Source organism: Megalobrama amblycephala, linkage group LG17 (assembly GCF_018812025.1).
Source record: "Megalobrama amblycephala isolate DHTTF-2021 linkage group LG17, ASM1881202v1, whole genome shotgun sequence".
Classification (NCBI taxonomy): domain Eukaryota; kingdom Metazoa; phylum Chordata; class Actinopteri; order Cypriniformes; family Xenocyprididae; genus Megalobrama; species Megalobrama amblycephala.
In genome coordinates this window covers 43,377,872-43,394,089 of record NC_063060.1, presented here as the reverse complement: position 1 = coordinate 43,394,089, position 16,218 = coordinate 43,377,872, and the positions used below count along the sequence as shown (strand labels likewise).

Sequence of the window (16,218 nt, the reverse complement as noted above, 5' to 3'; positions counted from 1 at the left end):
GTCACACCAGCCCTTTTTCTAAGAGTGTATGGAGCTGTTTATGTGATGCAACCAGTCAAAAATGTATTCGTTTACAAATCATGCACAATGATTTAAGGTGTTTTGAACTGTGCAAAAATATGACTAAATCAATAATATCCCACTGTGAAAAGAAATGAAAGTTAAAACGTGATGTTTTACTACCACTAGTGTTCATTTTCAGCTGAAAACCGCAGTGAAGTTTTGCCAAAATGTAGGTAGAGGCGTGTTTTTCCAGTGAGACTATTTTAGAAAAAAGCAAAAAAAAAGTGAGCATTTTACAGTTCAGTAAATTCCCCTTATCTCAGTGGACAGCTGAACAACTTTGTTCACATAATTATTGGAAAACCTGTTGCCGATCCTTTAGCCAGGCATTGTATTAAGATGAATGTGTGATCAAAATACAAAGTGTCTCCAGAGTGTCACACAACTCCTCTGATCTCATTGTGTCCTTCCCTGTAACTCCCTTCCCCCCACAACTCTCGTAACCTCTCCGTGCTCCGGGCGGCAAGGCTGTAAACGACACCAGGGCTATTAATTAATTAATGGCCTTTAGCCGAGTGGCTGGCTTTCTGCAGCGGCGAGCGTAGTCTCTCTGTGGAGCGTTAGGACAGAGACCAGAGCAGCATTCATGTAGGGGAGGTGGTGGATATTTCGCACTGATCGACTATCAATCACCTGGACTATTGTGGTCCTGCGCAGTTTTCCGGGCAGAAGCAGCAGGGGGAGGGATGAGGCGTGGGAGAAGAAGAGGGAAAATGGCGATGGAGGGGCCTAGGCATCAACCGCCAAGCCTCGTCCCATTGCTGATGAGCGTAACGGCGGTGTTGATCTCACACCACGTCTTCAATGCGGCTGCCCAGATACCAGACCCAGAGGTAAGAGCTGCTTGGATTTTATGGCCCTTAAACTGCATTGCTGCTGTTGTTCTCTTTGTATCAGGCTAGCATGAACTGCTTTTCAGTTTTATGGCACTGAATACATTTACAGACAAAACTGCAGCGATCCGGATGGCTTTTTGAAAGCAGTGGACACATGAGGTTAAAATGCACCTAGTCTCGCAGTAGATTTCTCTAATTACATCTCAAATTAGCGCTTATGGTATTTCAAAAACATTTATTGACAGTCAAATGCCGCTGTACAGTTATATAAGTGCAGTAGTGCAAGGACACTGTTGCATCTGTCAAGACAAAAAGATATAAATAAAATATAAATAAATTCGTCCTTGGTTGCTTCAGTTTCCTGTGAGTTTAGTTACATTAGAGCTCAGTTTCCTGAAAGGTCAGTTCCTCGAAGTTTCCAGAATAAATTAATAGATTCATGATGTGCATGGCAAACATTTTTTCACACAAAGTGTTGAAAGAAACTAATGGAATAGAAGTGGATAATGGCTGTCTTAAACTTCAACTTTGAAGGTTATTAGTCACATTGACACAAAAGATCTCGCCAGCTTTCTGTAGGACTTCGAAACAGAGTTGCCACTGGAAGAATTATTAGTGGTTGCTTGCTAAGACTAGCGTCACTATTACTATTTCTTAATTTTAGAGATTTAAACAAACTCCTAAAGTAAACATTAACGTCAAAATGAAACGGCAGTCACAACACCAGTTTTATGGTATCCTTGTTTCAGTGTGAATTTATGTTCAGGAATTTTATTTTTATGTATTTATCAGGCCGATTAAGCATTTTTTAACTGATCGGTATCAGTTATCTTTACTCTCACATAGCCAGATGTTTAGACCGACGGCAGAAGATCTGGACATTATCGCATCTTTCATCGGCCATGGACCGCCCAAGAGGACATTTGACTGACATGTAATGCAACCAATCACAGTTCGTTTTGTTCCGCGTCATGTTTAGGGTGGTGAAAATGTAAAAATTGATGTTCCTACTATAACAGAGCATTATGCATCGAATAAATTATTCATTCAAGAACGTTGTGCAAGTTCACTGCAACAATGGAGCCGCGAACTTCAAATAATTTTGAAAATCCAGTGTTTAGTTGATCCTGGTAAGCGGTCTTTGTCACAGTTGTGACACACACATCTCTCGGACATCCTGTAGAATTCAACCAACCAGATGAAGACTTTGAAAATCCTAAAGTGTTTCCAGTTAAAGGATTAGTTCTTTTTCATATTAAAATTTCCTGATAATTTACTCACCCCCATGTCATCCAAGATGTTCATGTCCTTCTCTCTTCAGGCGAAAAGAAATGAAGGTTTTTGATGAAAACATTCCAGGATTATTCTCCTTATAGTGGACTTCACTGGACTCCAAACGGTTGAAAAATCACAGTTTCAGTGCAGCTTCAAAGAGCTCTACACGATCCCAGATGAGGAATAAGAGTCTTATCTAGAGAAAATTTAAAAAAAAAAAAAATTAAAAATTATATACGTTTTAACAATAAATGCTCACCTTGAACTAGCTCTCTTCTTCTTCTTCTCTATTAGAATTCTGGCAGTGTAGACTCTGCTAAGTGTATTACTGCCCTCCACAGGTCAAAGTTTGAACTAATTGTTATATACTTGCAATAGCATATTGTATTTGACAATTTAGTTCAAACTTTGACAGGGCAGTAATACGCTTACCATATGCATCAGATGTTCAGCCAATGGTCCGTGTGCGTGACGTCTAAAGCTGAGACTAGGTTATCCTAAGCTTGCAGTAGGTGGCGGTATGCATCTTCAAGGGCGTTTACCAAACACCATATAGTTAAATCTCCAAAAACTTAACTATACAGGTGCTGGTCATATAATTAGAATATCATCAAAAAGTTGATTTATTTCACTAATTTCATTCAAAAAGTGAAACTTGCATATTATATTCATTCATTACACACAGACTGATATATTTCAAATGTTTATTTCTTTTAATTTTGATGATTATAACTGACAACTAAGGAAAATCCCAAATTCAGTATCTCAGAAAATTAGAATATTGTGAAAAGGTTCAATATTGAAGACACCTGGTGCCACACTATAATCAGCCAATTAACTCAAAACACCTGCAAAGGCCTTTAAATGGTCTCTCAGTCTAGTTCTGTAGGCTACACTATCATGGGGAAGACTGCTGACTTGACAGTTGTCCAAAAGACGACCATTGACACCTTGCAAAAGGAGGGCAAGACACAAAAGGTCATTGCAAAAGAGTCTGGCTGTTCACAGAGCTCTGTGTCCAAGCACATTAATAGAGAGGCGAAGGGAAGGAAAAGATGTGGTAGAAAAAAGTGTACAAGCAATAGGGATAACCGCACCCTAGAGAGGATTGTGAAACACAACCCATTAAAAAATGTGTGGGAGATTCACAAAGAGTGGACTGCAGCTGGAGTCAGTGCTTCAAGAACCACTACGCACAGACGTATGCAAGACATGGGTTTCAGCTGTCACATTCCTTGTGTCAAGCCACTCTTGAACAACAGACAGCGTCAGAAGCGTCTAAAGACAAAAAGGACTGGACTGCTGCTGAGTGGTCCAAAGTTATGTTCTCTCATATATTATATTATATATATCTTCCAAAGGGTTTTTTCCCTCCTAGGACTTTTTTCCCAGTGTTAGCACGCTGGGTTTTTCTCCTAGGGGGTTTTTTCCACCCCTGGGAGTCAGCCGACATTGGCTTAATGTAGCACCATCTTGTATATGTTACATATTACCATGCTTGCTTGTACAGCTTATTTTTAACCACTTCTCTTTTTTCTGTGCTCCTAATATGTAAAGCTGCTTTGAAACAATTACCAATTGTAAAAAGCGCTATATAAATAAATTTGACTTGACTTGACTTGAAAGTAAATTTTGCATATCCTTTGGAAATCAGGGTCCCAGAGTCTGGAGGAAGAGAGGAGAGGCACACAATCCACGTTGCTTGAGGTCCAGTGTAAAGTTTCCACAGTCAGTGATGGTTTGGGGTGCCTTTTTGAATGGAATTAGTGAAATAAATCAACTTTTTGATGATATTCTAATTATATGACCAGCACCTGTATATACAAATCACTGCAGTTTCCAGCTGAAATAAACACTGGTTGCAGTAAAACACCAACAACTTTTATCATAATTATTCACACCAATTATTATTACAGGGCAGATGATTAATAATGACTTATTTTCGTGTGGTTCCTTGGTTCCTCAAAACACTTTCACCATAGTGCATCATTTGTAAACTAATACGTTTTGATGTTTACTTCACATAATCACCTCCATATTTTTGGCGTAGTAAACTTGCTCAGTAGTTCTGTGAAACAAGAGAACAAGAGAATACGTTTTTTTTTTTTTTTGGTTATGCGAACATTAAGAGAACATTCCATTTTATCACTTTGCAAACATTATGGGAAAGCTACTTTTGAATGTTCTCTGAACATTCAGAAAGAAGTAGAAGTAGCAACATTTAAAAAAACATTAGACAAACATTCAACTACAAAACATTCCATGAACAATGTATAAATAATGTTTTTGTGCTAATGTTTGAGAACTTTGAACAAATGTTTTATTAATGTAACTGGAAGAATGTTTGTTCATAACTTTAGCTAAAGTTCAGAGAATGTTGGGTTGATTTGAGCCAACTTGGGTTGATAATCGTTCATATTCAGTAACCCAACGATGCTGGGTTGGGAATGCGGCCGTGAAAGAGTTCATGCACGTCAAGTTCCAACCATTCTTTAAGTGCTGACCTCGCATATCGGTATTCACGGCTCTCATGACCGGAATATGTGTGGAAAATAGAAGAAAACTAATCGAAGAGAAGTTGTGAATAACTGCTGAACAGGAACTGAAAAAGTAGGAATGGCTCTTGAGAAGAGCGATTAAAAATGCTTTAATCATGTCGATTCACTATAATACAGTTTATTCCTAACTGTGTATTACTGGCTTTCAGTTTGTGTCTTTCTTGGTGACTTTTACCTATATTTTTGTCCATTTTTAGGTGCTCTTGCTAATCAGTAAATTTCACATTTTGGTTACTGTTGCTTGTTTTGTATGGCAGTAGCGTGTGTTAAAGTGATTTTAATTTACAACCTATTTTAACTAAAATTTTAACCCAGCAGTACTTTTAAATGGAATCTGTACGTTATATGTTTGAATCAATTGCAGAAAATGTTGATGTAATGATAATGTAGAATAAAACTAGAATGTTTTATATATAGATTAGAGCCGCTCTTAAAATCAGCCAGGTAGATGGAGTATAATTAAATTGAACCAAAGTCCCTTTAAAAAGACAAGTCATTTCACTCGGCGGCCATCTTTGAAATGCCTCTCGGGCATCCTGGGCATCATGCAGCTCCTATCTCTTTGAATGGGGAAACATCAAATTCTCCAAAACTGTTTGCCAACCTTATGATTAAATTTCATATTTGAAATCACCAATGAAATCTGACAACAACTGTCTCATAAATGTTTTTTCCAAACTATCGAATCATGACAAAAAAAACTGTATTTTTCAGGCTGGATCAAGCTAATGCGCATGCGCAAACCTAAATGCGCGTCTCTTGTGCCTCATTTCGAGGCGCGCGTCTGACTGTTTCTATAGAAATCAGTGCTTCTAACAGCCGCTGCAGTGACGCGATGACTTTACCAATCGGCGATTGGTTCTTATTTAGAAGGCGGGACTTATTCCGCCATATTGCGCGTTACACTTTCTCCCATTCAAAACAATACGAGTGAGATGTCTTGTGTTATTCTATAGTCTTTGACTGAACGCAGGGGCCACGAGATGCCTTTTTCCAAAGCTGAACTAGAGTACTTTTACAGTATTGACACAGCGTTTTAAAAACATGGCACTTATAGTGTGAGGCACTGAATAATGTCTGTCTGACAAATATATAGAGCAGTGTAATATAATTAGTCTGGTGCAACTTCACATCCAACAAGGTGCATGGAATGGAAAATATGTAGTTTAGGAACAAAACCAGCAACACACAGCAGGAGTCAAAAATAAACAAAAAACTATGAAACTGGAGCTATGTATCAAAAGTTTATTTTGCCAACGCGTTTCGGCACACAGGCCTTCATCAGGTATATATAGAGCAGCAAAGAGAACACAAGGTGTGCTATCTAAAAGACCCCAAATACGCAACATCAGTTGTTCTCAGACACATCTTTAAGGTGCAGGCAAAAGTTTAGTTTACATTCATAACCGATAATACTACAGGTTTCTTCACAGCACCTGTTTTCTACACCCACTGCTAATTAAACACTCATTATAGGGTCAATTACCCAGGTGCCTCCAATTTTCCCTGCCTGGGCAATGTTTAATTCCAACATGAAACATCTTAAGGAACACAAATTTATGGTTTGGTAACATTTTGTGCTCCAGTTGGCTCAGCAGGCAACAGAGTTGAACTGGAAAACAGGATGATGCTCATTCATATTAATAGACACATCAAACACCCAAGTAATCGAAGAGATTTGTTCTTGAATCAGCTGCAAGCAATCTGTGTATTATTAGACACAATTATATCATATCATATAATGCTGGAAGAAGCTCTTCATGCTATTTGACATACTATATGAACACATTTAAATATATGCCTAGTTCATTTTTACATATGTGAATGTGTGCAGATAGAGACGTTTTTGTCTTTGCTTGCTGCTTGTCTGGAGTTGTTAAGGACTGTACCTCAAATAAGAATCTACAATTTTATTTCTCTGGAGGATAGAAGAGAAGAGACATGAAGTACATTGCAACGAAAAATATCAATATATGATCTATTGCCAGTTGAACTCTCCAAACAGTCTGCATCTCATGATTGATTGGCTGTCAAGTACGTTGAATGACTCAATAAATCTTTAAAACCATCAACCTTAATGCTGATATTTAACATGACCTTTTCAGTTTTCAGTTAGACCTACTTGTTTCACTCAAAAACTTTTCATTTAAAGAGATATTTGTTTATTCAAATATTGTTCAATTGTATTGGCGTATTTTTCAATTCACAATTGGTTAGTGCAGTTGTTTGCCTATAGGGTATATGGTTTATAACCAGAGCTAATTGATATTAGAAGAAGATGGTTGAGCCATAGCCTTGTGGATTGAGCATTGAGCACAACAGAGAGTCAGATGCATATAAAGGCATAAATGCCAAAAGTAAATTAAATATATAATCTCACAATTCTCACAGAATTCTGAGATAAAAAGTCCCAATTACCTTTTGTTATTTTTTATTCAGTGGCACAAACAAGCTTCCATAGTTTAGGGTAGGGGTAGATAAAGACGTTAATAAAGCCCAAAATCACATCAATATGATGCTGGTAGCGTTTGCCGCTGTCATTACTGACTAACACAAAAACTTACAAAATTATGCCAAAATGCCTGTTTTGTTAGGTATCCTCGTAGGCACAGTCTTAAATGAGTTAAATAAAGTCTTAAATGAGCACAAAGATTGAGAAAAAATAGGATGCAGATCCGCATTGTGCGGCAGGTCTTAAAGTGACAGCAGCCTAATAAACCTGCTACAGTCTGCCATTAATGTTAATTGAACAAAAGAAAATTAAAATCACTCACTGCTCTTAATTGAATAACTTTTGTAGCTTTAATAAAAATTAATAAATATGAATCTATATTTTAATCTAAAATATATAGTAAAGTCTGTGAAGTGTTTGATAACTGCTTTGATTCGAGATATTTATCGATTTATTACAATATAAAATTATATTTAAAAACTTTAATGTTAGGTGCGATTAATCGCGATTCATTTCAGAAAAATGTGCGATTAATTAGTTCATTTTTTTTTTATGGATTGGCAGCACTGATAAGTTGGGAAAGATGCCACTCCTTTTACTTCTACTGATCAAAAATGTCAGAAATCGAAACTTAAATACATTTATTGAATGACTATAGTTTGACATTTAAACATCAATATTTGTATGATTTAGTGAGCTTTTTTGTCATTGCATAATGATCTGTGAGTTGATTATATGTTAGATATAAAAAAATCTGTATATATATATATATATATGGGAGACGTGTAGTAGTAATTCATTTTTAAGGATTTTGAGGGTAGTTTTTTTTTTTTTAAGTAAAAAGTTAATTGTGGTAATAATTTAATAATTCCATGAATTAGATTTACATTAACATTAGATTTGATTTTAAGCAAATCGTCATTATTCATCATAACACATTCAATGTAATTTCACAGTCTATTGCTATTGTGACTTCACTTCAGTTATAATATAGGCATATGCTGTTCTGTGCTCAAGTCTGAAGTCTGTAAGAAAAACAATGCCGATTTCTCCATGATACTTGAACAGGTTGTTAGGGCTGTTATATTCATCGGTGAGAATTCCTCTAAGAATTATCTTAGTCGCTCTTCATGTAAACCTAGACTGACTCAATTGTGAGTGTAGATCTCTTCTTAAGCCATATAATCAATAGATTATTACAATATTTGCAAAAGTAATGTTTGTAAATCTAAAATTGATCTTAGTTGTTGGAAATCTGAGATTGATCTTTCTGGAACACTATAGCAAAAGATATGAATAACCATCGTAAAGCATCTAATATTCCTTGACTTTTGCACGTTATTATATGTAATTTAGTAATAATACATGCACCTTTCAGATGTATCTCCTTGTCTAGAATTCTGTTATTTGGTTTTGTGAAACTACAAAAGGTTACTAACTGTCTGACTGATGTCAAAGTAGACATTTCGTTCTGCTTTCAGTAATGTTTATTCACAGCTGGAATGGGCTCAGTACAAATCCCTGAGGCACTCCGCTCTCCGATATTACACAGTCAGTGAAATAAAAATGATTTCTTCTCATTCTCTGGCCAATACATCTATCCATTTATCAATCAAACATATAAATATATGCTCTGGAGTTCTGAGGCTTATTCTGTTTCTACACATTGAAGAGTTTCTGCATGTAAATTGTTAGCTTGCTTGTACAGTAGACTTGCTTAGACCTGACCGAAACAGGTGCCAAGCTCCGAATGTCTGAAAGGGCTTTTAGCACTCTCTCTATCGACGTGACACAGCGAGGGACCATGTGGAAATCTTAGGCTTTATTGAATAAGACTGAAACATCAATAGTAATTTACTTTTAGCTGAAAGGACATCTGCTATCTCCAGCCTTACTGATCTTATCTAGCAGAAATATCATTCTAATCAGTCAATACTAAATACTAATGGTTTAAGTCAATACTGATTATTAGTAGTTCTTGCTAATGCAAGCCTCACCATTTGATCTGGTGACACTTAGGGTTGGAGATTTATATAGCGCTTTATACAGTACAGATTGTTTCAAAGCAGCCTTACCGTGATAACAGGAATATGATGCATTTCAGCTGTTGTTCAGAAGATCATCAATTGCTAAATTGGTTCATTTCATCTTTGAAGCAGTTTTTTTGCCTCAACCAAGGCTGTGATTGGATAACAGGACTAACCAGCGAACCATTGCATCTCAAATTACAGTGTTTGTGCGTTTCATCTGCTACTTTGAGTCACAAGTCATTGATGTTGGAGGAAATGTCTTTCCTGACGGTGGAAACTTCCATTTTCTATTCAGATATTTTGCACCAATTTCCCAGGAAGGGACGGTTTTGTTCTTTTGAACACATGGGATGGAAATGCTGCTTTACTCGCAAATGTTTTATGCCTTATTCCAATTTTGAGCACAAGTTAAATTTGCAGCTTTGGATGGACTTGGTGACCCAGAAACCAACCAGAACACAATTGTTATGCATAGGTCAAAAGGCCATATCTCTTTGGCATATTAAACTATAATAACATCTCTGCTAGTAATTGACATCTCATCATACTAGCAGCTACTTGTCACCACCAGAACTGTGAGGATCTGGTCTGAGGTGATGGACAGTCATTATATGACCAACTACATCAATGTTTATGTGGACAACACAGTTCCATGAAGACAGTGCACTGCTTCCTTCACTGAAAGCTTTGTATCACCAAGGATTCATAGATTTATTGAGCAGTACAAATGGCCTTCAGTCCTGGAAACTGGAGACAAGTGAAGTCTGTCTACAATAGATGTGGAGTGATAACCTGTGCAGAGGAACTTGGATAACAAATCAGCATGTCAACACTGACCGAATCCTTGATCCCAACTTTCCACCAATGCTTTATATGACCTGTTGAATTATTTAAACACAAACAAACTCTCACCTTAAAGCGACTGTCACACATGCTGCCTGGAACCTGCCAGAGCTGGAGCCAAACATTCAAAAGTTAGGAATTTAGTTTTTGAAAAGATACTTGATATCAGTGTTATTTTAGTATCATTGAGATATTATTATTATTTTTATTAATATTTTGATTTGGGTTTTATTTTTAGATTTTCCACTTCCATTTTAATTTTAGTACTTATAAAGCACATATTATTATGCATGACCTTATTCTACATCTCTAAATCCTACCCCATACCTAAACATAAATGCTACAACAACTACCTTACTGACTATTAATATGCAGTAAATTAAGTTTATTGAGGCAAAAGTTGTAGTTAATAGTGAATATGTGTTCCCCTTACTAAAGTGTTTCCAAAAAAAAATTACACTAAAACACTTAAAATGCAACAAATGCCTATTTTTTTCCCAAAATGCTCTTGATTTAAAACAACAAGAACAACAAAAACTCTTCATTTTATAGCAATGACATCTGTGTGGATATTCTAGGCATTCTAGCAATAAGTTTATTGAAATATTCAGGTATATCAGTTTTGTTCCCATCCCGCCACTCCAGAAATGTAAGTACTTTCAGCAAATGAGAAAAGACTGCATTGCAGTTTTATCAGTTCATTGAACAGCACAACAATTTCAACTGTTCATAATAAGAGAGTTTTGCTGAGCACCAACTTTTTAGGCATTACGCAACACAGTGTTTTCTTAGTAGACTGACTGATGAAAATGGAAATTCAATATTAGTTTTTCTCAGTTGCTAAAACACAATTCATGAAACGATTCACCATTTTCTCAGAACTATAAACACAATCTCGTAACTACAAATCAGCGTGTACAAACCTCCGACTTCCATGTCAAAATCAGATATTTCAGTCAAAAACGTATTCACTTCTGTCAGAATCAAACTTCGACCATCAATTCACAACACTGTAACAAAAACACCTCTTATTGGTATTCAAGAATAATTTGGCAGCTCAGTGTCTATTACAGTATACAACATAAATGAAAGAGTGCAGATAGAGTAAAATACAACAATGAGCTTTAAATAAAATGATTTAAATCATTTTTCTAGTAGATGAAGTATACGGGTGATTGGGACAGTTTTTGAATTTCTGGCTTGTGCAAGGTTTCTTGTCATAAATGAAAAACATCAGCTCAACACATGATACATTTATGAATACTGAAGATGTTAACTATCCATTTGAGGAGGAAACAATGGCATATTATAATGAAAGGATGTGTGACATACACTTTTATGTAAAAAAAAAAAAAAAAAAAAAATTGGTAACATTTGGGTGATTGGGACAGCACATCTTTCCATTGATTTAGGGTAGTGTAAGCATATTTACTGTATTGCACATGTTAGTTCAAACTTTGATATAATTTTATATGCAATATTTCATTTTCTGTTCATCATCATTAAGAGTCCATGTTTATGTTTGTTCAAAAGTCATTGAAAACATTTAAAAATCAAGTAAACAAGTAAAAGAAAAATGCTATAGGTCCAAAATTCATAAAAAAAAAAAAAAAAAGTAAACTGGTAACATTTGGTAACATTTGGATGAGATGTTGGGTGGGCCCATCACCAATTAAAGGTTTGACAAACACATAAAAAAATTATATAGTAAAATTATTTCTAAATTATTGAAATCGTGGGGGCCCCCTGATCCCAAGGGCCCCTAGAATCATCACCACCTTTAGCCCCGCTAGTGACGGCCCTGATTACAATATTACTGTTTGAGTGCATCTTTAATGAATTACAACCCAAATTCCGGAAATGTTGGGACGTGGTGGATGTTTGGTGTTAGAATTTGGTCCCATTCTTGCTTGATATAGGTTTCCAACTGCTGAAGAGTTTTTGGTTGTCTTTCGTTTAATGATGCACCAAATGTTCTCTATAGGTGAAAAATCTGGACTTCAGGCAGGCCAATTCAGCACCTGGACTCTTCTACGACAAAGCCATGCTGTTGTAATAGCTGCAGTATGTGGTTTTGCATTGTTCTGCTGAAATACACAAGGCCTTCCCTGAAATAGACATCATCTGGAGGGGAGCATATGTTGCTCTAAAACCTTTATACACCTTTCAGCATTCATAGTGCCTTCCTAAACATGCAAGCTGCCCATACCGTATGCACTTATGCACCCCCATACCATCAGAAAGGCTGGCTTTTGAACTGAACGCTGATGCTCCCTCCCTTTAGCCCTGAGGACACAAGAAAGCCAAATTTGGACTCGTCTAACCATAGAACACTTTTCCATTTTGAGACATTTTAAATCAGTCTTGGCCCACAGGACATGACGGCGCTTCTGGACCATGTTCACATATGGCTTCCTTTTTGCATGATAGAGCTTTAGTTGGCATCTGCAGATGGCACGGCGGATTGTGTTTACCGATAGTGGTTTAGTTGGCATCTGCAGATGGCACAGCGGATTGTGTTTACCGACAGTGGTTACTGGAAGTATTCCTGGGCCCATTTAGTAATGTCATTGACACAATCATGAAGATGAGTGAAGCAGTGTTGTCTGAGTGCCCGAAGACCACAGGCATCCAATAAAGGTCTTCGGCCTTGTCCCTTACGCACAGAGATTTCTCCCATTTCACTGAATCTTTTGATGATGTTATGCACTGTAGATGATGAGATTTGCAAAGCCTTTGCAATTTGACATTGAGGAACATTGTTTTCCACAATCTTTTTACGCACTCTTTCACAGCTCTGCCCATCTTTACTTCTGAGAGACTCTGCCTCTCTAAAACATCCCTTTTATAGCTAATCATGTTACAGATCTGATATCAATTAACTTAATTAGTTGGTAGATGTTCTCCCAGCTGAATCTTTTCAAAATTTCTTGCTTTTTCAGCCATTTGTTGCCCCCGTGCCAACTTTTTTGAGACTTGTAGCAGGCATCATATTTGAAATGAGCTCATTTAGTGGATAAAATTGTTAAATTTATCCCTTTAAACATTTGTTATGTTCTATTGTGAATAAAATATTGGCTCTTGTGATTTCAAAGTCTTTTAGTTTTCATTTTATTCAATGCTACATGCAAAGTAAATGCTACATTGCTCAGTACAAGCATAAATATATTACATTGGCTGTGTAGTTCCAAACTTTTGAATGGAAATTGTTAGACAGAATCCCTGTGCAAGTAATGTTGGATCAAGTCTCTTAATCATATCCCATATCCCAAAATTATAATATCTGCTTTATCTGGTATCGAAAACCAGTTGGCAGGATTTTGTCTGATACCCTGTATTTAGTTTAGGATCTAAATCTGTATTAACTAAGACTTAATATTAATTTAAAATCTTCTATCAGCCCAAGAGTTCGACAGAAGAATCCAGAAGAGCAGAAAGCAGGACATAAAGTGATGATGAATAAAAGTGGGCAGGGTTTATTAAATAATCTCTCTAAATAATAGTTTTTTTCCGACCAGCACAAATCCAACTGCTTCACAATAATGTCCTAAAAAACCTTCAGATTGAGATATCTCTTATTTGTGAAGACAAATATTCCATGAAACCCCACAATTATAAGTTAATGGAACATAATAGGTTATAATAAGAAAAAAATAATAGAATAAAATAATAATATAAACGATTAAATTATATAAATGATAATAAAACAACACAGACGTATAGTTGCTCTCTTAAAACCACACACACACACACACACACACACACACACACACACACACACACACACACACACACACACACACACACAAGGTTGCCACTGGAACAGATCCTCAGTGGATGCTAGCTTAGAATCTCTTTCTCTTTTATTTTATTGTATTACAGACTGCCATTTGCTTCCACTTTCCCCTTCCTTTTCTCTAAAAAAGCACTCCAAGCAATTCACAGCCACTGTGATCACCATGAGAAAGTGAAATCTTCCTGCAGTTCCTAATCACTGCTATTGTTACCATTCCCTCCATTTGGGTGGTGCAATTACCTGGAAATAGAAAGAGATGCACGAAAAAAATATCTATTTTTTTCCCCTATTTTCCCTACAGCTCCTGCCAACAGACCCTCCGAAGAAGCCCGATCCGGTCACCTCAGAAACAGTGGTGTTTTGGGGTCTTCGATTATGGCAGGTTGTTGGAATTTTCTCCATGTTCATCCTAGCAATTAGTAAGTGTCTAAAAGTGTTTATCTTACATTTCAAGCAATAATGCATCCAATTAGCACCTGTTTTCAAGGATTGGGCCTGTCAAGCTCCAAAGTGACAAAAAGAGCACATAATACAGCACACAAGTTTTATAGACTATATTTTTGATAACTTAATGTTAGCCTACTTATGGCACATTTTGTGTCCTTTTTGTAGCTTGAAAGATCTAGTCTCCATTCATTATAACTGCATGGAAAAGAGCAACCGGTATATTATTAACAATTCCTCCTCAGAAGAAATAATTATACATTTTTTATTATTGCCATGAGGGCGAGTAAATGATGGAAGAATTTGTATTTGTGTGTGACCTCTTTAAAATGGCAGGCTATGCATATATTTGCATTCAGAATTCACATAAATGGATGTCAAAATAAATACTTAATAATTTACATGTCGTGAATCACATTAAGTGATTTAATGAAATTTCCCCAGAGCAAAATAGCATTTACAGAACAAAGAGATTTGAGACGCTGCGTGTTGTGAAGGACAATCTCTTTCATAGATTTCAAAGCTCTCTTTCTCATTTCACAGTAATAACTCTGTGCTGCATCTTCAAATGCCGAATTCCACGAACGAAAAAAGAGATCGAGGCCCGACATGCTCAAAGGCTAGCCGCGAAAACGTACGCCAACACACTGGAGACGGTGCCCCCCCTCAATGAGCTCACAGACGTGCCGGGAGGTAAGAGCACACTTATTGTCTGATGTGTGACCGTACATCTGTTCTTGTAGCTGTTTTGTTTTGTTGCATATTTGTAATTGTACAACCTCATTTCTATGTTTTTATTTTATGGATAGAGCTTCATACTTACATTTTTTGTTTTTCAAATAAATCATACATTTTTACATGAATTACAACGTGCAGAATTGCAAACTCATTAAACTGAAACTGGTTTAGAGTAATTAATCAGTGGTTATATATAAATAAATCTTCTTTTATTAAGGTTTGTTTTGGTCTATTGGTATTGACCTGTGAGTTCATTATTGGCTTCTGTCAGGTGGGTGTGTTTGATTTCGAAAAGTCAGTCATATCAATTGCCATTAATAATAGCAATTCAATAATAATAGCATTCCCATTATTAGCCTATCAATTTTCCCAATGTGTAATAATCCCACATTAACCTATTCAATAAATGAATTAATACATACATACAGTTGTGCTCATAAGTTATATACCCCTGCAAATTTTTATTATTTTAACAAAATAAGAGGGATCATACAAAATGCATGTTATTTTTTTATTAGGTACTGTCCTGAATAAGATGTTTTACATAAAAGATGTTTACATATAGTAGACAAAAAAAAAAAAAAAAAAATAAAAAAAATATGAATTTATGAAATAAAATGATCCCGTTCAAAAGTTTACATACCCTCGATTCTTAATACTGTGTGTGGTTACCTGGATGATCCACGACTGTTTGTTTGTTTTGTGATGGATATTCATGAGTCAAACATTCACTGATGCTCCAGAAGGAAAAAGTACTAAATAAAAAATAACATGCAATTTGTATGATCTCTCTTATTTTCTTAAAATAATTAACATTTTGCAGATATGTTATGTAAACTTTTGAGCACGACTAGTTCATCTGAACCTTTATTGAGACATAAACTTTGATGGGTAAAGATACTAATTTAAAATGATAAAAAGTTGAGCATTAAAACATTATGGCACAGACAGGGCTTAGATTGAAGGATTAGTTGACTTTCAAATGAAAATAACCCCATACGAAATGCTTTTTCCAGAAATTGAATACGGAAGGCGTAGGATGTAGCGTACGCGTTTTGAACTGCAAGTTTTACACTTTCTTTGTAAGTTGAATGAGGAAGGTGGTCTGGTGGAAGCTAGATATTTTACTTCATAACTTGTTAAATATGGATATTTTTCTTACACAAACACATCACTTCACTTC

The 16,218-nt window shown here is 36.1% G+C and overlaps 1 protein-coding gene across 1 annotated transcript in view; it reads left to right on the top strand.

Annotated features, from left to right (window-relative positions):
* Positions 1-504: 504 nt before the first annotated feature.
* tmie (transmembrane inner ear) overlaps positions 505-16,218 on the top strand; it is a 40,419-nt gene continuing 24,705 nt past the window's right edge. Inside the window, exons 1-3 of the mRNA XM_048162855.1 lie at positions 505-896; positions 14,155-14,272; positions 14,841-14,990. Coding sequence (XP_048018812.1) covers positions 750-896; positions 14,155-14,272; positions 14,841-14,990 — 415 coding nt within the window. The 5' untranslated portion in view covers positions 505-749. The remainder of the gene's footprint in view (positions 897-14,154; positions 14,273-14,840; positions 14,991-16,218) is intronic.